Raw genomic sequence first — 23,340 nt, 5'->3', positions numbered from 1 at the left:
ATTGACCCCCCCCCCCTGATCTCCCAAACGACGGGCCTGCTTTTGGCTTCAATTATTTTCATTCTTAGCTGCATTGTCAGGAAAACACGACAGTGCGCAAATAATTCATCACTGTTTAATGATCACAATGAGGGGCTTGGGGGTTCGGAGTGGAGGGGGATGGCTCAAATTCGCAGAAGAATAGGTTTTAAGTAATATTCTACCTATTCTATTAATGTATTTTACATACAGCAGAACCTTGTTTATTCAGCCCCCGTTTATCCGGATCAGATTTTTAGAAAAAATATATTTACGTAAATAATCATTTAAAATTATAATTTCAAGAACAGAATTGCCTTTGGTCCCATCTAGTCCGGATAAACGAGGTTGTATTGTACATGTAAGGATCTTATGAAGCCCACCTCTCAGAAGAAAATTTCTGGTTGCGCAAGAAAACCTCAGTACTTATCCATTTTATTGCTTATTTAGATTCAAACCTATTATCTGTTTACTGTGCAATATATTGCAACAAGTACTGAGAAAATTTCACAAATTCTTTTATGACATATGTTTTCAGGTTTTAATATTCTAAGATAATGCTTAGCAAACTAAATGGGAAGAGTTTCGATGCAGATGTAAATTATATTAACAAACGCAATTACTATGCGTTTACAGAGCGGCAACACTCATCACTTTTTGTGAAACGCCTCAGATCAAAACTCCTTATGAGAAACAATATTAAACGTGTATTGACAGCTCATTCAACTATTCCTACATCTCTGTTTTTCCAAAATATGATTTTAGTTGATTACGAGAAGACAGTCGTAAGTTCTGGGCAACTTCAAAGAGAATGCTTTTAAAAAAAGTTCTGTGCACAAATTTCAACATTAAAGCTAATTTTAAGTCAAATATGCATTCTTCATTTATTTTCTTATTATTTTTTCCGCAATGGGAGGGGTTTAACCCCTAAAACCCTCCCCTTGGACACGGTTCTCTACATATCAATGTGCCCCACTATCGAGTGTATAAATGTGCCCCACTCAAGTGCATCATTCTTCTTTTATACATTAGTAATTTTAACATTAGTAAATACTTTTGTACAAAATTATTACTATTTTTTGTACATTCAGCAGTCAGTACAGTTGCATTACGATATTTCAAATATTTTTACTCAAAATTAAAAAGTAATTATTAAATATTTTAGTACAACATTTTAAAAAATTCTCGAACGGTACATAGACTTTATCTGTACGCGTGCATGTTTTTCGTTGGTGTGCTACTGGTCTGCATACTCACTAATTATGCTTTGTTCTTATATACAAGGTTTGTTACAAAATAAAATGGCTGGTAAAGAGTGGGTTCTTGGATTCAGAAAGAGAAACAGTACTATAACATTGCGCAAACCTGAAAATAAAAGTGTTGCGCGTTCGTTAGGTTTTAACAAGACTGCTGTGTTGGAGTTTTATCAAAACTACGAATCAGTCCTTGCTAGGTACCAGTTCACTGGTAGCAGAATCTTCAACTTTGATGAAACTACAATTACCACGGTTTTGAGTGCACCAAAGGTCTTGGCTCATAAAGATCAGAAACAGGTTGGACAAATTGTTTCAGCGGAAAAGGGGGATCTTGTAACATTTGTTGGCATAGTATCAGCCACTGAGACAGCAGTCCCACCAGCTTTTGTTTTTCCTCGGGTTCATTTCAAGGATTATTTTTTGGAGGGTGCTCCTGAAAGAAGTTTGGGGTTGGCAACCAAAAGTGGGTGGATGAATGCAGATTTACATTTAAAAGTGTTGGAGCACATTAAGAACCACGCTAACTGCTCGACAGAAAATCCCATTTTACTACTGTGTGATAGTTGTGAAGCCCATGTTTCAATTGCGGCAATTGATTATTGGGGCATTCCAAGGCATTTGGCTGTTACGGATTCTACACTTCATAAGGATGTTTTAGCCTCCTACTCATGATTAGTGCAAATAGTAAAATTAAACTTTTTGTAAATGATTAGTCCTATGTGTAGTTATGTCATAACATTGAAAAAAGTTTAGATTTGTGTTGAATTTCTAAAGATATAGGAAGATATATAGCATGTTACGGACTCTACGCTAAAAAGACATGGAAATTTTTGCTTAAACTATCTTCAAGTTTTCTGTGAAAGTAATAACTACTCTTACCTAATGAAGGTTTTCCACTATGTCTCAGTTTATCTATAATACATTTAAGCACCAAAATATTTTTTAAAAAGGTAAAAAATATTTTTTACGGAATTATTTACTGAAGAACTGCACGATTATGAACATGTTACGGACTCTACATATTTGTCACGTTCGAGTATTGTTTGAATTATTGTTTATAGAGTGTAAACAACAGCAATACTACCTCATTGTTCAATAGTTACAATGATAGAATCAACTGTTATGACTATTTTTTCATCATATATGTGAAAGGTGCCCACCTGGGGGGGGGAGGGGCATGCCGCAGACTGTGCCATTGAAGTTTTTTTAGGGGGGGGGGGTTTGAGAGGTATTTTTCTCATTTTTGGGGAGAGGTTTTTGATATTATGGGGGAGGGGGTCTGTGGGATATTTAGGGGAGGTGCACCGAAGCTCTAGGGGTGGGGGGGTTACCAGATTGAAGGTGGCCTCTTGTTGGAACAGACCAAGTGATATGTTGATTTCTTCAGTCTTGAAATTGATTTTAGAAAAGATAGGTTTTAATGCAAATTTCACTAACAATTCAATTTTTATAGTAGAACCTTGGTTATCTGAAGTGATCAATACCGGACCATCTTCGGTAAGTCGAAATTTCGGGATAATTTTTTTTTGAGGGGGGGGGGGCGGGACATGTTAGGAAGAAGATGTTTTTAACCCAATACTTTTTAAATTGTATTTTTAAAGTTAAGTTAAATTTTCTGTTAATTTAATTTAAAAAGGCAACATTTTTTGCTTCAGGAATCACATATATTTTTAAGCAACAAAATTTTATTCATTTCCGGTTTAAATAATTGCATTTAATTAATTAAATGTATGATCAGTCTCAGTCACGTATGGCACGAAAGATCTTATATTTTTGTTTAATGGCCCTAATATTAATGTACGAAATGGCATCTGACATGCCTTACTTTGTTCCTTTATTTTAACGTGAAAGTGATTTTTTTCTTTTTTTTTTGTACAATATATACTCCTATTTTATACTGGAAATTTTTCAAATGTCACACTGGAAATATACTGAAATTCGGGATCACCAGATCAGTCAACATCCCATAAGATAATAGGGTAAATTGGGACTCGTTAAACCGGCCTTGATAATTTTAATACCCTTTTTTTTTTTTTTAATTTACGACCAATAAAAAGTAGCGCCTATAGTTCTACAATTCCTATAATGAGATCATATTGTACAGTTATTTCGAACAAATTTCAGAAACTGTTATTTTGGCTGTGCTACTTTTAATTGATTAACTCTCATAACTAAGCAACTTTATTTTTTTTAAATGGTTTTCATGAAAAATGAAGCAATAAATTGAATTCCTCTGCTAAAATAAGTTTTTTTAGTTCTTAAGTATTAGCAGTTTATTTTTTGTTGTAGGGAAAAAATCAGGACAACTTTTTTTAGACCAAGTACCTGGGGTATGTTGCTTTACTTTTAGAAAACACACAAAAACTTTTAGAACAATTAAAAAAGCAATACTCCAGTATTAGCAATAGTGAAGTTGCTAAAAACACAAATTGTGCTGATTGTTGAAAAAGAGTAACAGTAAATGTTGGTCAATTTTAATTATATTGATCTTTAAACTTTGGTTCTTGATTCTAATCATAAAACATTTGTTTGGTACAAATGTTGGATAATATTTAACATTAAAATTGTAATAGAAGTTGAGTTCGTAATGTGGGGACACCGGGACTGTGGCAGGTTGGTTCACTTCACAAAGTTCTCTTAAAGTATTAATGGGGAAAAAGGTAATGAATTCAAAATTTTCTGGGGTGGTGAGAAATATTTAACTCATGGTAGAAAATAAAATTACAAATTGAAATTTATGATGAGATAAAAAAAAAGAAGAAAAGTAGAGAGCCAGACCAATGTGCCCTGACTCCCCCTATACACTTACTTGTTCAGTCAAAATTCTTCTGAAAGTCAAAGTTTTTTTAAAGTATAAGTTGTAATTTCCTTTAAAGGGCTACTTTTTTTTTTCTTGTGCAGGCTGTTCAAACATTTTGGTAAAGAAAGAGCTGTGTTGAAACGGTTGCCAAATGTAGAGTCCGTAACGTTTTGTAGAGTCCGTAACCAAATTTAGAAAATTAATTAAAAATACCGAATTTAAATATACATGAAACTTATTTTAGAATATTGTAACACTATAGGTGAAGTTAGAAAACATTCAATTTAGTGACATAAAATGCATAAATAAAAATTTTAACAAAACTTTTCTTCTAATTATTGTTACGGACTCTACAATCACCATTTCCACAACTTATAATTTTTTAACGAATGCACTTTTTGATTTAAATTATTATATGTATTAGAGATAATCCATTACTTTATTTGTCCCAAGCACCAGTTTTGGCTTAGAATTCGGTTCAAGTCACTATTGAAGAAAAATTCAATGTAGAGTCCGTAACGTTAAAAATTGTATTTTTGATGTTTTGATTGCGATTACATGGATAATATGAAGTAAATGAAGAAAAAAATATGACATGTGTGTCCTTTGGAATGTGCTTTTTTAATATATATAAACATTTTAACCTTTTAACAAGTTTTGTTACGGACACCCCTATGTCACAAATACCTTGGAATGCCCCTATTGCAAAGAAAATGGGATTATTTACTTATCCTTTCCTTCACACACATCACACAAATTGCAGCCCTTTGATGTGGCTGTGTTTGGTCCTTTTAAGGGAAAATTGAAGATAACGTTCAATGACTGATATTTAAATCACCCTGGAAGAGGTTTGATAATTTATGATATTCCAAAACTTGCTAAATTAGCCTATTTTGAAGCATTTACACCGAAGAATATCATGAAAGGTTTAAAAACGCCAGGAATTTACCCTTTCAACCGACTGGCTTTTTCTGATTCTCATTTTGCACCATTAGAAGTCTACAAGATAAACACTACTCCACCCTCGAATGATGCTCTGACTACCTCCTCTGCCGTCATTCAAACTCCTGTTGATTTATCGTCCGACCAAACTCCGAACCTTGAAACTCAAACTGTTCCTGATACCGTACCATCAACAAGTGAAACTGCAATGACACCGAAAGACGTGAGGAAGTAGTAGCGATTGCGGTCAATCACTCTGAGGAGGCGGAGTTGTTATGCCCTTAATCCGACACATGATGTCTTTCCCCCGATAAGAGTTTAGGGACTGTGTATACATTTAGAATGGGCTTTAAGATTACCCTAAACCCCTTAAGAACAGAGTGGAAAGGCGGTAAACCCCTTATCTAACTATGCTGCAAAACACCCCTTTGTATAGATTGCAATCCCAGGTGGCAAGGCAAGTAAGCATTGTTCTTTTTCTGGAACTTGTATTTCAAGGAGGTTCATGTTTCTGTAGTTTTCAAAAGAAGCAAGTGAAAGTCGAAGTCGATGATGCAAGCATTTTTTTTTTCTACTTTCCGTAGAAGTAATTAAGAAAGTTAATCGAAAAAAAAAATTAAAAAAATTAAAAAGAGCTTATTTTGCAATAAAAACAAAGTTAATTAATAACTTTTAAAAAAATACTAAATCAAACTAAAATAGAGGCAATTCTGCGGTGTCAGACGTAGAATTTGAACAAAATTAACCAATAAAAGTTCATATTTTTCAGAGTTAAAAGAGATGAACTGTCCATTTTTTTTTCTTTCAGTACTTATACATTAGAGTGGACTGAAAAAATCGTAGTTCTTCAAAGCACTTAGCCTTAGTACGGAAAATTTGTGACCCCCTAACACTAATTACTGTGCAAAATTTCGTGACTCTGAGTTAATGTCTTCTGCTCTGGCAAGAAACTTGAAATTTTCAGATTTTTAGAAAATATCAAAGAAAGAAAATTTGCGAAATATTTTTAATTCCGCTGAACTTTAAGCTTTGGTGCGGTAGTTTTGTAACTTCCTTACACAAACTACTGTGCAAAATTTCAAGCCTGTGAGTTATTTTTTTCTGTTCTGGCAAGAGGCCTGAATTTGGAGAATTGTATACAAAATTTATTAAATACGAGTGATACATTACCAAGTGGCTACATACCTAATACGCTACAACAGTTCGAATTTTTAATCACCCCCCCCTTACTTTAAAAAACTAAGGGTTTTACATGTAAGTTGGCGTGATTTTGTGGTTTTTCGATAAAATTTCATTCAATTCAAGCGCTTTATCTCCCTCCTCCCCAGCAAAAATTCGAAATAATTTGCATATCTCGAAGGGAAGACACGTGGTTAAAATATTTGTTAAACTGTCTGTTGTATGATGCATACTTCTAAATATTTTCAATTCACTAGATTGAAAGCTAGAATCATTCGCCAATTGAAGCAAAATCTTCGCACACTCCTCCAGTGGTCTATTTTATCCTTAGCTTATTGATGATACAACGTCAGACCTCAAATATTACTCTTGTAAAATTTTAAAAAACCTATACGACTCTGAAAAGCGTCCCCAAATCGTCGGGCCAACCGATTGCAGGTTGACCCGACGATATTGAGTAAAGACCAACAATATTTATTACTAATATCACATGCCGTAAAATAAGGAGTATGCTCTCTTTATCTTGCTAACCGCGATCTGGACGCGCTAAATATGTCTGTCTGTCTGTCTGAAAATAGCTTATAGAATCTTGAGATTGCACACTTTAATCTGTATTAATGAACTTTTTATTTAATCTTTAAAAAGTGGTTTCAGTATTGACATTTTATTGTTTGATTTAGTATGCTTTTATCGCGAACTTTACCTTTTATTTAGGACTAGCTGCGTTGCCCGGCTTTGACCGGTCTACCTTGAAAAAAACTATTGCATCAAGTGAAGTATCTTCAATAACCGGGATTAAATGAAAGGAAAAAAACCATCATGCAAAATTTTCTCGCCAAACAATGACGACTGATACTAAAATACTTCTAAGAAATTAAAATAAAATGAGAAAGATGGATTTAAAAGGCGTAACCATGGAAACACAAAATAAAATAAGTTTAAGAATTGAAAACATAGACTAATAATAAGAGTTCTTATTATTAGTCTATGATTGAAATGAGAAAGATAGAAATAAACAATGGATTCAAAAAGCGTTACCGCGGAAACGCAAAATAAAATGATTAAAAACTTGAATAGAGAACAGATTTTTGAACTTCATTTAATTCGTTTGCAACTTTTTTTCTAATGGAGATAGAGGGTTAAACTTTCGACCATAGGTCGAGTTAGATCTGGAGTAAAAAAAGCATATCTTTCCAATGCTGTCAAAAAAAAAAAAAAAAAAACACTGTGGCACAATTCCTTCACTTTTTATTGATGAATTTAATGAAGAAAGTAGTGCCTAAATTTCAGCTAAGCCTAAATTCGAGCTAAAAACGTAAAAAATTCCCACCGCAGTTAAGTTAGAGCATTGGAACAAATTGCGTAGAACGCGGAAAATTCTTCCCTTTCCAACGTTATATAATATTACTATTTGCGAGTAGTTTTTCACCCCCATATTCGGGAATTTATGTGAAAATTGGGCCTAAATTGGAATAAAAAAAGAACTATTCATCGAATTGTTTTCGAACTGGTCTGCAAACTTTCTCAGAACCGGGATTAAATGAATACAAAATGGGAACAAATTGTGAAAATTTCATCAAAATCGGCCGGGTAGTTCTCGAGTTTTGCGAGTTCAAACACACAGACGCTTTTTGGAGACTGCATTTTATACTATGTAGAGAAACGAAGTAACACTCATGAGAAAAACAGATATTCAAATATTTGAAATTTCTTAAATAAATAAATATTTATACTATTTTGACTTAGTACCTAAGCTAGTTTAAGCAGGATTAATTAGATGATTTCTTTTTAGAAAAGAAATTACAGAATTTACAGTGGCTCCCAAAAATGTTCGCACACCTACGACTTTCAATGACGTACTTGGGCATCCGAGAAGGAACGTAAGGGGGGAGGGGGTCGAACGCCAAAAAAGTCCCGAATCGTTCAAATTTTAATTTTAGGGCCCGTAAATGACATTAAATGGCTCTTTCTAATCCGAAATAATTATCCGGTCAGTTCGCATTTGGCGCTATTCGAATCCCACAAAAAATACCCTTGAAATTGAAATAATTTCTTCGCATTTCATAAAAAAACAAAGGCTGTAAAATCACCGGGAAAAAATTTAAAAGCATTTTTAAGCCTAATGGAACAGAATTTCATATCGGAAAACTATCTTTTGCGCGATCTCATTTTAAATTAGCGTTCAGAACGTTGCCACTTTTCTTTTCCCGGCTATGACTAAATAAAATTTGGTTTTTGTTTTGGAGGTAAAAATTTCCCCTTTTGATTATTATTTGGCGATTTATCTTTCTTTCTTTCTTTTCCTTTTTTTTTTTTTTTTTTTTTTTGTACTGCCATTAGAAGATAATCAAGAACTTTAGTTGTATTTATGGAGAGTTGCGCTTAATTTATTGGGGTATTTTTGATTTGATGTTTTGTATCTTTAAAAACGATTATTTTGACGGGAAATTTTACATTATTTTTTTCCCTTCTCTAATTTAAGTCTGATTGTTGAACATGTGTCACTTGACATAACTTTTATTTTCGAGGTTGACCGTGCAAAGCCGGGCAATGCAACTAGTGTTTCATAAAGTAACAGGAGAAAAACGGTGACTTGCCAAGAAGTTTTTTGGAATTTCTAAAATCTAAGCAAATTAATTCACTAATAATCACCTGGTTAAAACTGTAAGGAATTTAATCCTAGGAAAGTTCTAATGTTTATAACAACAAAAAGTTTCAAATTGTGCCGAACGTAATGTGTCAATACATTTGAAAATCACCCATATAACTCACCCATATAATAATAATGAATATGGTTATAACGAAATGATTTGAAGCCTAATAACTCTAATTAATTTTGAGTTTTGCAGCAATTTTTTGTCATTTTCATGCACTTTAGACAATTATATTTTCATTGATAACAAATTTGTGAGGAAAAAATTAATTTACAATTTTGATACTTTTTCCTCTTTTCTACGGAGTTTCCCATAAGTAAATTGAAAGTGATGATTAGAGATTGAAAAATGTGTGTTTATTTTGGTGTTTCTTTCTCCTGTAATTTCTGAACTTAGAAGCATTTATAACTGTTGGACCCGACATTATTTCTCTCGAAACGTCTTTTTTCAATTTAATTTTGTCCTACTCTTGATTGGCAAGAGTGGTTGGGTTCAGACAAAATTTGTCTTAAAAACTTTTGGTGTTAGAGTAAAAAAATCAAATAATTAAGGGGGAAAAATGTACATGCAAATAAAAGAAAAATAATGAAAAAAGAAAGAGAATTGTGTTCGTGCAAAATATTGAATTTCAGATATGAAACTAATAAAAATGTTTCGACTCGAAAAGAAAATTATAACAAAGAATTTTGTTATTGTTATTATTAGCCCAATAATGCCTGACAATTTGAGCATCGATGTGTAAAGGTTATAGAATAAACATCATCTCAGCTATTTGCAACTAGCCACAGAATCAACTTGAAACAATAGCATTGGAAAATTTTAATACTATTTGTTGATAAAAATCATTATTTTTTGGAAAATTTCAATGTATTTCGAGCCATCTCTAAAAAAAGACTAAAAAATCAATGGATAAATGATAAATTTGGCCTAAGGTGATGTGTGTGTGTGTGTGTGTGTGTTTTTTTTTTTTTTTTTAAATATTATTCAATGTTTTGAACATCAAATAGAAAAAATGTTACATGAAAATAAAAGGAAAAAAAGAAAGAAAATTACTGAAACTGCTAATAAAATTTTAAATACGCTGAAAGAGAAATGCCAATAAAGGATTTTAATTAATTAATTTATTTTAATTCATAGAATTCCCAACGTAAGATAAAGCTTGCTTGTTATTCAATGTTTGGTTCATAGAACTTTTCGCCAGTTGAATATTTTATTGATACTCGATCATTCCAAATATTCGGGTAGATTACCTGATCAACACTTGGACATGCAGCAAATTGATGAGATTCTGCCATTCCTAAAATTATACAGAATTTTAGTGTAAGGACTTTTTTTATTATTAGTAAGGACTTTATTTTAGGTTTGTGCGCTTACAGATTGAAGGAAAGGTGCTTGAATTTCCAAATATACCTTTAAAAAGCTTCTTAAAACAATTTATGTCCTGATGTATACATTTCCTTTAGTTCGCTAGTTCGTAAACAGGAAAGTAGTAGGATTCAGTTCTGGACCAGTTTTCGTAGCATTACTGCTGGCGCGTTTAAGAAATTCACTTTTTTTTTTTATTTTTTTTTTTATTTTGTTTGATTTTTTTTTCCTTTTAATCTTTATTTTATTTATTTATTATTATTATTATTTTTTTTTCATTTTTATGTTAAGGCATTTTTACTCTTGCTTGAGAAAAAAAAACTATAACAGAAATAGCAAAACTGCATATGTTCGTTGGTTGAGGTTAGTCACATCTTCTCTTTTGTATATAGTATCCCTACCCTTTCTTTAGAAGTCTAAGAATGAACCAGAACAAACTTGAAGTGCATTCTTTCCACCGCCCCCAGTCTTACAACAAATAAATAGAAAACGTGAGGAGTTGACAGTAGATTTGGGGGTGCGAGACAGATATATGAAATAAACTTGTATCTATATGCAACCATTCCACATGCATATACCTCCCCTCAGTGCTCTTGCCCATAGCTCACCAGGACGTCTGCTTTTCTGGAGAGGTTGGCACCTGTCAAATATCCATCGCCCGCAAACGCGACGCCACCGACGTGAGACCATATCCTAACCACACTGCCAAATTACCAAAACGCAGGGGAAAGGAACGGGGGAAATCTAGAATGTACACAGATTCACCACAAAAAAGACGCATTCTAGAAATATACGAGGCAGAACAGCTGAAAATTCTTGCAGCACAAAAGAGGCAACATTCTAATAAAGAAAAACACGCTGCCAACTTACACGGAACATCAAGTAAAAAGTCGAAAGTAATGAAAAGAGAAGGAGCGAAATTTATACTGATTCAATATCAAGCAGTTCAGATAAAGATGACATTGAATATGGATCTTCAGACTCTGTCAAGACTTTTAGCGATCTTGACGATGTTCAGCCATGCGCAGGCGAGATTAATATTGGGGACTTTCTTCTGATACAATTCCTCAAAAAGAAGAGTATAATACATCACATTGGTAAGGTTCAGCTTATATATGATCGAGATGAGTATCAAGTGTCATATTTGAGAAGGAAACCAAGTTCATCTTCCTTTATTTTTCCTTTAACTCCAGATGAAGCTTCTGTTCATTAATCAGATGTCATACGCAAACTGCCACCTCCCTTAATTGCTAGAAGAACTAAGCGAACATCTTCTACTGTGATATTTTCTGTTGATTTCTCTCCTTATAACGTGCAATGACAACTCATGATGGAGAAATTAATATTCATAGTGTTATTATTTAATGTTGCTCAACCACCACTATTCAAGCGGTATTTTTCTGACTATTTGTTTGTTATCATTTGTTTACTCTCTTTGCGTATTTTCTTATCATTTTTTGTTCACAAGTTGTGTTAAATGTGTGATATAACAAAGAAATATGTATACCTACCTATTATGAAAGTTGTTTATGCAAAGTTTATTATGCTACGCAGTCTCAGAGGTGTAATCAATGTTTTTTTCGAGTAGCTATAACAAAAGTTACTAATAAATAGGTTTTCCAAAATTGTTTTACCGCTTTTTTGTGTTGTTTTTATAACTGTAACAATGTATCGCACCTTGTATCAAACTGCCCCACAGTCCGTATCAATGTGCCCCGTACATGGGGCACATTGATACAAATGGCATTTTTCAAAAAACCCTCAAGATGGGGTTATTAGGTTTCAGCTAATTTTTTTCCAATTTTTTCCTAGATACTACGGATCATACCCAAGAGGTTAGCAGCGACAAAGTCCGGAAATATATGTCTGACTAAAAACTACTGGCTTTTGAAAAAAAGTGTATCAATGTGCCCCACCTTCCCCTACATTATTCTTTTTTATTGGGTGCGTCTCGAAAATGAAACTAACGTTTCTTAGTTAATAAAAGTGTGCTCTTTTTAATGATGTGAAGGAAAACCAAAATAAGAGAACCCTTTTGAGATATTGCTTTTTGAAATTGAGACAAAATTGACGAAATCAATTTTTGGCTGGTTTTTCAGCTAAGACAATTCAGCAATTATTTGAGCTATCGAAGTATTTAACGATGTTTTCTTACTGATGTCTTCAAATTACATGCCTTATCTTGTGCGCTTACTTTTTTCCGTTTACTTTTCTCGGTTCTTCTTCGTAATGTTATTTCTTTGAAATTTTTAAAGAGCGAAATGCCTTATGAAACGATTCGAAGCACGGTGCGGAGTTCCGCACGGGTCGACTAGTTTGAAAATAATTTCACAATTAATTTCAAAACCTCTGTCAAGATTTATTTTTTTTTTCGAACTTGAACTGTTTACAAAAGTTAGTCTATTCTATTTGTTTCTCGCATACAGCTGAAGACTTGATTTTTCCTATTCATGATTATTCTAGCATTACATTTCGCACTTTCAAAAAGACCACAGTTACTTTTTTTTTAACTTAGTTGTTTTTCAATGCATATTTCACTTTAGGAATAAATTTTAAAGAATTCTTTTTCTTTTTTAATTATTTTCATAAATCATGCATTACAATTACTTATTTTTCCAAAAACATAGCGATTTTCGCATTTGCAACTATTTTTCATCGAATAATAAGACAATGATAGTGTTTTTTGATTCCTTTTTATAATTCTCATGTGTATTTCATCATTCCAAAAACGAATGCATACATGAAATTCTGCACTAATCATCCTTAAACGAGTAATTTTAAGACTCAATCGGGTTATTCGCATATAGTCTATTTCCAAATCGGTGTTATTGCGCACATAGATACAACTTTTAAATTGATGTTGCTATCTCTACTATTATTATTATGCACAATTCCAATCAGTGATGCAAGCTATTTAGATATGCAATCTAAGACTCCTATGCTAATTTGTATCAGTTGTATCTTTAAGTAAATTTTCATTGGTATTTTCCTTCCACAGATAATAACAGATTACTTTTCATGATTAAATTTGCGTCGATTTCAATGCAGCCATACTAATTCATTTAATACCCACTCAAGGCAAAACTATTAATTTTACGATTTCGAATATGTTTTCACTATAAATTTACTCTAAAGACAAATCAACATCAACAATTAGCATCATCTTTTCATTATATATTTTTTTTATTTTTAAAGGTTTTCATTTTATTTCCATTGCAAATATAAATCATATAGCATGATTAATTCAGATTTTTTTCCCCATCTCATCAAAATTGACGCATTTTCAATCCATCGAAGTTGTCAGCAGTTTTTCAAATCTACATTCATTCGTTGAAAAGTTTTTCTAACTTGTAAGAATAATTTTCCAAGAAAAATTTTTTTAATTAAGTTTTTTTTTTTTTCACGCTTATAAAAAAAATCGAACTTGTTAGAATAATTTCTTCAAAACAAAATTTTTTAATCTTTTTTTTTTTTTTTGTTTTTTCATTCTTTCGAGCTTTCAAATATCCAACTATCATGCTATTGTTCATTCGTGTGAAGGAACTTCTAATGAAACTTTACCCATCCATCGAAATTATAAGGGAAAATATTACAATTTTAGCATTTAATACATATAACCTTCGTGAGGCGTTCATGATCTCCCTGTTACAACTCTTTCGTTACGCCACTCTTTTAGCACGAGGGATATTACACCATCAACCATTGATATCAATAGCTTAGCTAGTAGTAGACCATGATAAGAGCAGGTTAAAGCAACAGCTATAGCTAGAGCCAGGCATCCCCTATAGCAGAGGTACTCATCCCGGGTTCCATGAGTTCTATATGTGATTTGTCAGGGATTCAGCAAGTGATCACTATTTGCTTGAACAAAACGCCTAACTTTTAACAAAAGTTAAATGTTTATAAACAAAAATCGAATTCTTAAAGTAGATTTGATTTCAAAATTAAGTAGCTATTTTATTTGTTGCTGTTTTTCATTATCAATTGAGTGTATTTTGAAAACCAATATAAAAAAAATTAGATACCATACCATTCATTATCTTCTTAAAATGCATGTATGGGCGTAAAATAAAGATCCCAAAATAACTTTGTAAGTTTCAGTAGGATAACGCTTTGATGTCCTATTCCTCCGGCTCTCAAAAGGTTTCTTTGAGAAAACGGTAAGCTCCAAGTACTCTCCAAAGTGCGAAAGGTTGAATACCCCAGCTCTATCGCAAGGAAGCTATATATCAGACATATCAGGAACAGAGTTCAAACACTAACAGTGACGACTGACTAACTTACTCACTATGCATACAAAAGATGATTTGGAAGGTCGTCTAAAGTTAACCCATTTCCTCACTTCAACCACGGAGCTAGGTGGGTTTAAGGCCCCTATAGTGAAGCCTTATAGGGGTTTAAGATGGGATCACATTACAATGCCGGATGCAAGCTGACGATGACCGTTCAAATACTGCTCCTCACTAATGTATCTCTATTTACTCAGTAATGTATCTGCTTTTATATCATGCGTATTACTTCTAAAAAGGTTTTTTTTTTTTTTTTGTTTGCAGCGCCACAATTTTATGAACAATTTATCAAATTTCATAAGCATCGCATCATTTTAAAGATTTTGTTCTTTCGGCGAAAAATAAACAGAAAAGTCACATTTTGGCAGATCTTCGAAAAATCGGTATATTCTGGTTTCTAAAACGCATTGCTTTAATGTATAACGCCCGGGGAGTAATACCTAGTCTCACAGTTGGAATTAAAAACGCGAAGATCGTGGGTTCGATCCCACGTGGGCTTTGTTGTTTTTGAATGACTTTTTTTCCTCGAAAAAATGTTGATCCAAATTTTCATGAAAATATAATCAAAAGTCATTGCAGTATTCTGAACCACAGTAACGCTGTTTCATTAAAATCAGAAAAAAAAATTTAGTTTCATGAACGGGTGTTTTTTTAAGGGGGGGGGGACTTTCTTAATGCTTCATGAAACTACAAAAGTAAGGTATCAATTTTTCCTTTCTCTTTTAGCAAAAAATAATCGAGTTCCAGAAAGAAAATGCAATGTTGTTATCGCACTCATGCAACTGAGGCGACGCTGTGTCCGCCATCCGAAAAGGAAAATGCTTCAAATAGCATTTGTTATTTTTAGGGTAAGTGTGCTTTGTGCATAACTATCATGAATAAGAAAAGTGCAACCAGTGACGTAGCAAAGGACTGGGATTTGGGGTCATACCCCCCCCCCTCCTCCCATGAAGCAATAAATTATATGTGTACACACATATGTGTATGTTTATTCAGTGCCTAAAACTGCATTTTTTATCTATAATGTCTCGGGGGTTATTTTCGGTAATCTCCTATCATCACCAAACATAGCCTGAAAAATTAGATTTTTAGAGCTCTTATGTAGAGAAATGTCCGAGGAGTGCCCCGGAATCCTAACCTTTTTCATAATATCACTAAATGTGACCTAAAAGCGCATTTTTAGTTCTTAAATTTCGAAAAATTTCCGAGGGATAGCAACCACACCCTAAGCTAAAACCTAACGTCACAACGTGCGACCTGATATTACGTTTCAAAAACTGTAATGTCTGAAAAACTTTCTAGGGATAGCCTTTGAAACTGATTCTTGCTCCTAATGATATCAAAGGATCCTCGGGTGCAGGACTTCAATTTCGAAAATTTTAAACGGGAAGGAACCGTGCCTCCCCCCCCCCCCCTTTCACCCCGAGAAATTGCAACTTCGAAATAGATTTCAATTTTTTTTTCCTTCCATAATATATTGTTTAGTTTATACTGTGCATTATTTCTTCAAACACAAAAAAGGTCTTAAAATGAGGGGTACTGGGGGGTCCATTGACCCCTTAATTTCAAATAAAACAGCAAAATAGAAACCCGAAATTTCTTTTCACTACATTTGTTTGATTGATTTATTATAAGGTACACCATGCCTTCAAAAAAAAAAAAAAAAAAACTCCCTTTCCTTACCCTTGATTACAAATACTGTTGAAAGTTTATAATATTAATTTTACGTGCGGAAGCTTGTTCAGATAAATCAAACTCAGTTTCGCGCCATTTGTTTCAATGCTATACCCATGGTCCATTGTTATTGCTGAATAAGCCAACTAGGCCATGATCTAGTTTCCTCTCCCTCCCCTTCCCAATTTTTAGGAGCTCCCAAATATCTAAAATTGTTTAAGTTCAAATCTATTATTTGAGAATAATAAATAAAATTCCGATTTCCCTTTTTATTTTATTCCCTTTTCTTCTGCCTACTTAAGGTGTGAGGAGTTCTAATTGTGTTATATTACAAATATTTTGAACTAGTATGTGAGCACCGTAAAAATTTGTGTTTATGAGACTTGTCTTCAGAAGACCCCAAAAAAAGTTAAGCTTAGGGTCCCCCTTTGTCATAATCCTTTTCTGACTATACCATAGAGGTGCACACCTTTTTCAGTGAATAACCACTAACATTACAGGCGCACTAGTGGAGCGCCGCATGCCCCAGTATAAAAACTGACGCTAATTAACGTAGGAAAATTTATATGTTATGACTGAAGTATTAAATTCATTTTGTTAAACGGTACTTTGGTAGAGATGAAAAAATAATAGCTGTATCAAAAAATGAAACTACAAAAATATTGCATACCACATGATTCAGAGTAAAAAGCAAAAGGGCCATTCCACGAAAAAGTCAACCCTTTGTCCCGCACATGACGGTTCATATATTTCATTAAAAATTAGTAATTATAAAGGGTAATGACGAAAGTTTTTGCTTAAGAAATCTCACACAAGTTTGTTAATTGTTAAGCAAAAAAAAAAAAAAATTGTTCATTAATGGTTTTAAGTATTATTTTAATTGAAATATATGAGGCGTCACGTGCGGGACAAAATGAGCGTTTCCCGTGGAATGGCCCTAAACCGTTTTCAATGAAGCGGAGTTCCCTCTTCTCTCGCTCACACTTGTCATCAATCAAATATTGGAGAAAAAGGAATCATATTCACAAAAAAAAAAAAAAAAACTGCGTTTATTGTTCTCGACAATGATACATTTTTTGCAGGATGGGCAGCCAATTTGCCCTTTCTCCCGATAGCGGTCAAGAAATATCCCATAAAATGTGGTCCCACTATTCAGTCAGGATTTGCTCATCATTCCTAGACGACTGCCTATATTCTTGTGACCTCAGGCGTTCTCTAGCATCTGAGCAGTAGGCAGTTGCGGGAAGCTCCATTACGCAATTATGGAAATCTCAACTGAGGCAGTGGCCCCCTGATGGCAAAGGGATGCAAGTGGCAAAATTAAAAATTTGGTGATAACCAGTACAAATGGTAGGTGAACCCTTCCTCTGTCTTGGCGCAAGAGATAGTACTAGTAGCCCTGGTAGGTGCTGCTGTACAGCATGATTTAGAAGAAAAAAAAATCAATGAAAGCCTACCTAGGACGCAATCTTTAAACGTGTTTTACTCAAAACTTGAAAATGTCCACTTACATCCCTTTGCTTCTCACAGCCTCAATTATAAATCATAGAATCCCTTGTAAGCGTTACGCAACCCGTGGAGCATATAATTTCTTACACAAGCATATAATATTACATTCAAATCAGAAAATGTTTCGAGCTAGTTGTGCTTTTATTAAGTTGGATTTTCTCCTGTAATATTCTGTAAATGACGTGATACGAATATTTTATCATCATTTTTATTAATTATTAATTCGAAAATTTCATTTCCAGGTAAAAGAACCGTCAAGATTGAATTTGGAGAAATTTTTACACACTGAAGAAGTTGGGAACTCTGGGCCTTATGTAAATTATAGAGAAGTTTTCGGAAGATTTGAACTGCACCCGGGACATTATGTTGTTGTTCCTGCAACTTTTGAACCAAATTCTCCTGGATCTTTTTACATCAGAATATACGCCGACGCACAAATAATTTTAAGGTATTTCTTTATTTGCTAATCTTTTTCAGTTCCAGTTAGAAAAAAGAAAAAACGCTAACAAAAGTGGCTTTTCGAAATGTTTGTAAATCAAGCTGAACAACTTTGCTTAAATGACAAATTTTTAAGGAGCTACATATTGCAAGGCAAAAAATTACTTGCGCAGTAAGGGAACGAAGAATAAAAAGCATTTCCTTTAAGATCCTTTCTTAAAATTTTTTTGACTGCTGTTTGAAATTGAAGATCCAAAATGGTATTTACGGGACAAATGTTTTTTTTTCTTTTTTGAATTATTTGATAGTTATTTTGCTATTGTGTACATTAGGGTGTCCCAAGTTATAATGGCGAAAAGAAAATTTGCGAAATCGAATACGCATACCCTCCAGATTTTTTCCATTTCACCTCAGAAACATGAGAAAAAATTTTTATTGCATTAAAATAACAAGAACCCGTGCCGACTTGAGGTCAAAGTTGGACCTGAAATTCTGCACAATGACTACAGTAGAAAGATTGCTAACTGTATAATTCCTTACAACACACGACATCAATTTTTTAAAGCAGATATTTACAACAATATTACACTACAAGAAACATATTACTGCACATATATTCGCTCTTTCAGCTACATCGTTTACTGCTCTAAGCATTGAGACCGTCTTTTTCGCATCAAGGAATGAAATATTATTGACCCATAAAGAGGGACACTCGTTGAGAAAACTATCATCCATTTTAAGTCTAGTAAACAATGACTGGCTTTTGGCTGATATGAAATCATCAATTGTTTTCTCTGCAAAATAATAAAATAACCGGTAACAAATGCACGATCTAAAGGAATTATTAATTAAACAACTAGATGAAATCAATGTGCAAAACTTACCATACAATGAACCACAAAGTTCTTCCTTCGATGGAATGTACCTTTTCTCATGGGTCTCGAAATCTTCTCTACGTAAATTTTTCACCATTTTTGATTTTGTTTCTTCTTCTACCTCATCATCAAAAAGAGCTAAGACTGCTATTTCGTCAGACAAATACCATAAATGCTGGATGAATTTTTGTAGAGCAGCTTTTGAGATAATTGGGTCCACATTTTCGTACGTTTTCAAAGATTTCAAAAAGCACAGATCTTTATTGGGTGCTTTGACTGCCAAAATGCATTGAAGCCATAGTTTCACATATATTGTCACTACAAACAAGCAGACATCTAACAATGCTTCATTTTCCTTCTTATCTAATTTTAATTGTGAACTAAATAGTAATAGTTTTAGGGAGTAAATCGCTCGAGCCATCAATCGAGCTTGGTGCATGGCTCCCGGTGGTCTTATTTTAAATTTATTTTCTATATCTCCACCTAAAAATATGATAGACAGTTCTATCAACTCTCGATAATCATCCCGAACCGTAACTTTAGTAAACTCAGCACGGTAAAAGCCAAGTAAATTTTCAAGTTCGGGTACAATTCGGAACAACTCCGCAGCTCCTCTATAACACTGTATTTTAGTGGGATCGATGTTTTTCCAAGACTCTCTGAGATTTTTGAAGAGTGGAATATCAGGGCTTGTTGTGACTTGTTTAATTTTCACTTCGAATACTGCCTTTAATACCAGTTCATATATATGATGGCGGCAAGCAAAGAAAAGCATTTCTCTATCAAATTTTTGCTCAAGAAGAGCGCAAGCACCATTAAAATGACCCGTACTGAAAGCTGTAGTATCGCAACAGAGAATTTGAACTTTATCTTCGAGATTCCAATCTAAAACTGCCTTCCAAACAGCCTGTGCCTGTTCTTTTCCTGTAGAATTACCCAGTTTAGGCACAGCAATGAGTTGTTCCTTACATCCATATGAAATAACTATAGGTAAGCGATCTTCTTTTGATTTTTGAGCACTCAAAGCAGGCAACAGTTTCCCAATGTAAAGTCACTACATCCGGTACCTCGAATTGAAAATCAATTTTTATTTTTTCCGCGCGCTCCTTCCACTTTTCAGTTCGAATTCTCTGAATTGAAGATTTACTTATCGGAAATTCATCTATGTTACACCCAAGTGCGTCAATAGTAGCTTCCAGAATAAACACAGAATCTCGTATACTTAACTGACACCTATCCAATGCAGCAACTAACTTTGGAGTAATAAAGTCGCTCCTCATTACATATAAGTCGAGCCCTTTCCTCTTTGTCAGTCAGTTTTTTATCCACTCCACCTAAGTAACCACGTCGCCCGGGCTCTCTTTAGAGTTGTAAGAAAATCCGATCTTCCTCTATTTTGATTAGCTGAAAGGCATCAGCATGTGCGATATCGAATAAATTGTTTAAATTACTCACAAATTCTTGTTGGCGTCGCCTGAATACTTCTTGATGTTTCTTTGCATTTTTTTGTAAGTCTCTCCAAATTTGATATAGGTTTTTAAGTTTATTCACACAATTTGGCAACGATTTGGTGGGAATGCGTGCCTTTTCCCAAAAAATGATGCACTCCCGAATAGCGAGATTTGCACTTTCACTGATGGTTAAGTTCACTTCTCGAATGTTATAAAATAAAACAGACAGAACTTGTCCGTTAGAGGGAAGTTTTGAGCCCGTAATTTGATGTTTTACGACTCCTATCAAAAATATCTCTTTTTTCGAACTACGCAATTCCACTGATATGTTTCGTTCACTATGGAAGAACTATACTGCTCTCGCTGACCGGAGTGTATTCGTACTGACTCTTTTGACGGTTTCCACATTGCCACGGACAAGCCCCCAACATCTGTTTTTCTGTTTTTATTTGTTTTCTGTGCACCATTTACGGCTGTTTTGAACTTCGCAAAGTATCGCGTCGCCAGCGCTCGGTTGCTTAGAAATATGTGCTATTTAGACGTTTAGGCGCAAGTCGGCACGGGTTACCGTGCTTCAAATTGCATGAAACTTGTTTTGCAACAGTTTTGACATAAAAGGAAAAAAATAAGAGGGTATGCGTTAAAAAAAAAAACGTCTTTAATTTTTTTGGGGACACCCTAGTGTACATCTATTACTTCAACTCTTACTATTTAGATTTAAATGCGTGTTGATCAAATAATTACTTCGAGATAAAATACACTTTACGCAACATTTTACCCGATATCTTCCAGAAATGCGTGTGTCTATAATTTAAATAAAATTCATCATATCTAACGAGGGGAAAAATAAGTCTTTCCATGCTTACGTCTCCGAAACACATATTTTTAGCTGTTGGAGGAGAAAAAACTAATCTTTGCATGTTTGTTTCTCCGAAACACATATTTTCAATATTTGCTGTAAGCATGCCAGACCATAAGTTATAATTTTTACTCTTTCATAAATCTATGAACTTGTAGTTACATACACATAACTGAAAAGTTCTATCACGGAACCTTGGAGGAGAAAAATTAATTTTGCATGCTCAGGGGTGGTTACAGGCCACGATGTTTTTTTTTTGGGGGGGGGGGGAGGGGGCATGCCGGAGAATTAAATCCCCACCTCCCTGAACAAACCTGCAGTTTTGAGTGCAAAATATTTCTGAAACTGCATGTTTGCGTCTCCGAAACACATATATATGGGTCATTCTCCAGAAAATGTAACTAATGAAAATGAACGTAAATATTTTTCAGCTTTGAAGCCTTTTGTTTTTCATTCTTACATGAAATTGTTACCCACTAGAAGTAACCACAAACAATGGCTCAGCTAAATTCTTTTTTTTTTCTCATAAATAAAAATATCCTTTTTCACGGAAAAAAAAAAAAAAAAAAAACTTTTAATGTTTAAAAATCGAGGCCAATTTAATATCTAAGTACCGTAAAGTGGGGTTATTTGAGCTTCCACACTGTTAAAAATTCGGGAAGATTTTCCGGTAATTGTTACCGTAAAATGGCGGACTTACAGCATCGCTGATTTTTACGGTAATTTATACCGGAGAAATAAGCGATCCCAGCTCCAATTGGTTGCTGTGGCCTACCGAGGAAACCGTAAAATTTTACAGTAACATTTGATTTTTACGGTAATAGTTACTGGCAATATGGATGCCAGTAACAATTACCGTACATTTTCCAGAAAATTTTTAACAGTGCAGAGACTACTTGAACCGATGAGAAAAAAGTTTAAAGTCCGTCCTGGTCCTATAAAACTCAATGTATAGACTTAAAAAAACGTTCTCAATGACAGGTAAGCAGTACAGTGAAACCTCTCAGGAGCGACCACTCTCCGTTCCTGAAAAAAGTGGTCGTTAATGGAAGTTGGTCGTTCTTAGAGGTCAATAGGTCATTTTTTAACATGCAAAGGTAATATAGCACCTATGGAAATTATTCATATTCTTCCTGCAGGGTAATCAAAAACAATAGAATAATAATGTTTAAACAAAGAAACTTCTTCTTTTTTTGAAATTTTTAATGTAAAATATACTTTTTACATGATTTTTACATTTAAACACTATTTAGTAGCGTTAAAATATGTAAAGAGATTTGCCTGCTTCAGGCTTTTAGTTTTCTCTGAAACAACTGAGTGCAGTTTCCCCGCATGAGGCACGAAAAACTACGTTATGACGAGAACGGAATTTTTCCAGCCATCCATTGCTTTCTGAGAAGTCCTCAACTCCCAATGCATCAGCAATTTCTTTAGCTTTTTCTTTTAATAAGGAACCAGTTATGGGGATTTTTTCAGTCTGGCGGTTTTGAACCACTCAAACAAAACTTCGTTTATGTTACCGAATTTTTCTTGACGTAATCGCTTTGCACCACGCGATTTAAAATTTTCCCATTCTTTTAGAAGAGTTGCCTTTTCTTTAATAATTTAATTGATCTGAGTTTTACCACAGCTAAAGATTTCCGCTAATTTTCTTTCCGATTTTCCCTTCTCATGTAAATGTATAACATCAATACGTTTCTCGAGCGTGAGGTAAACTCGCTTTTTCGACATTTTTACTGCGATGTTGATCAAATGCAGATCTAATGCAACACTGAAACCAATCCTTTAGCTATCTGAATGAGCTGTAGATTTTGTTCACTCTAATGACCTAGGATTGGACCGTTCCAACACCCCGCTCCCGTAGTAACCAAGAAATTCCAAGAAGCAATCCTTTGTTTAGAGAACTTCTTTTCTTATCACCCTTCCTCAATGATATTGGACGCAAGTCTGACTTGACTGGTGATATACCTGTGCAAACTTTTAACTTCCCAAGGGTCCGAAAAACTACGCCCTCCTTTTTGTGACATTTTT

General features: G+C 34.0%; 1 protein-coding gene across 1 annotated transcript in view; it reads left to right on the top strand.

Annotated features, from left to right (window-relative positions):
• Positions 1–23,340, top strand: part of LOC129218754 (calpain-B-like) — a 244,670-nt gene that overhangs the window by 216,266 nt on the left and 5,064 nt on the right. The window contains exons 11-12 of the mRNA XM_054853077.1: positions 15,230–15,351; positions 17,929–18,134. Coding sequence (XP_054709052.1) covers positions 15,230–15,351; positions 17,929–18,134 — 328 coding nt within the window. The remainder of the gene's footprint in view (positions 1–15,229; positions 15,352–17,928; positions 18,135–23,340) is intronic.

This window comes from Uloborus diversus, chromosome 3 (genome assembly GCF_026930045.1).
Source record: "Uloborus diversus isolate 005 chromosome 3, Udiv.v.3.1, whole genome shotgun sequence".
Taxonomy (NCBI): Eukaryota; Metazoa; Arthropoda; class Arachnida; order Araneae; family Uloboridae; genus Uloborus; species Uloborus diversus.
The sequence above is the reverse complement of the archived record's forward strand: the minus strand, read 5'-3'. Positions and strand labels throughout refer to the sequence as shown.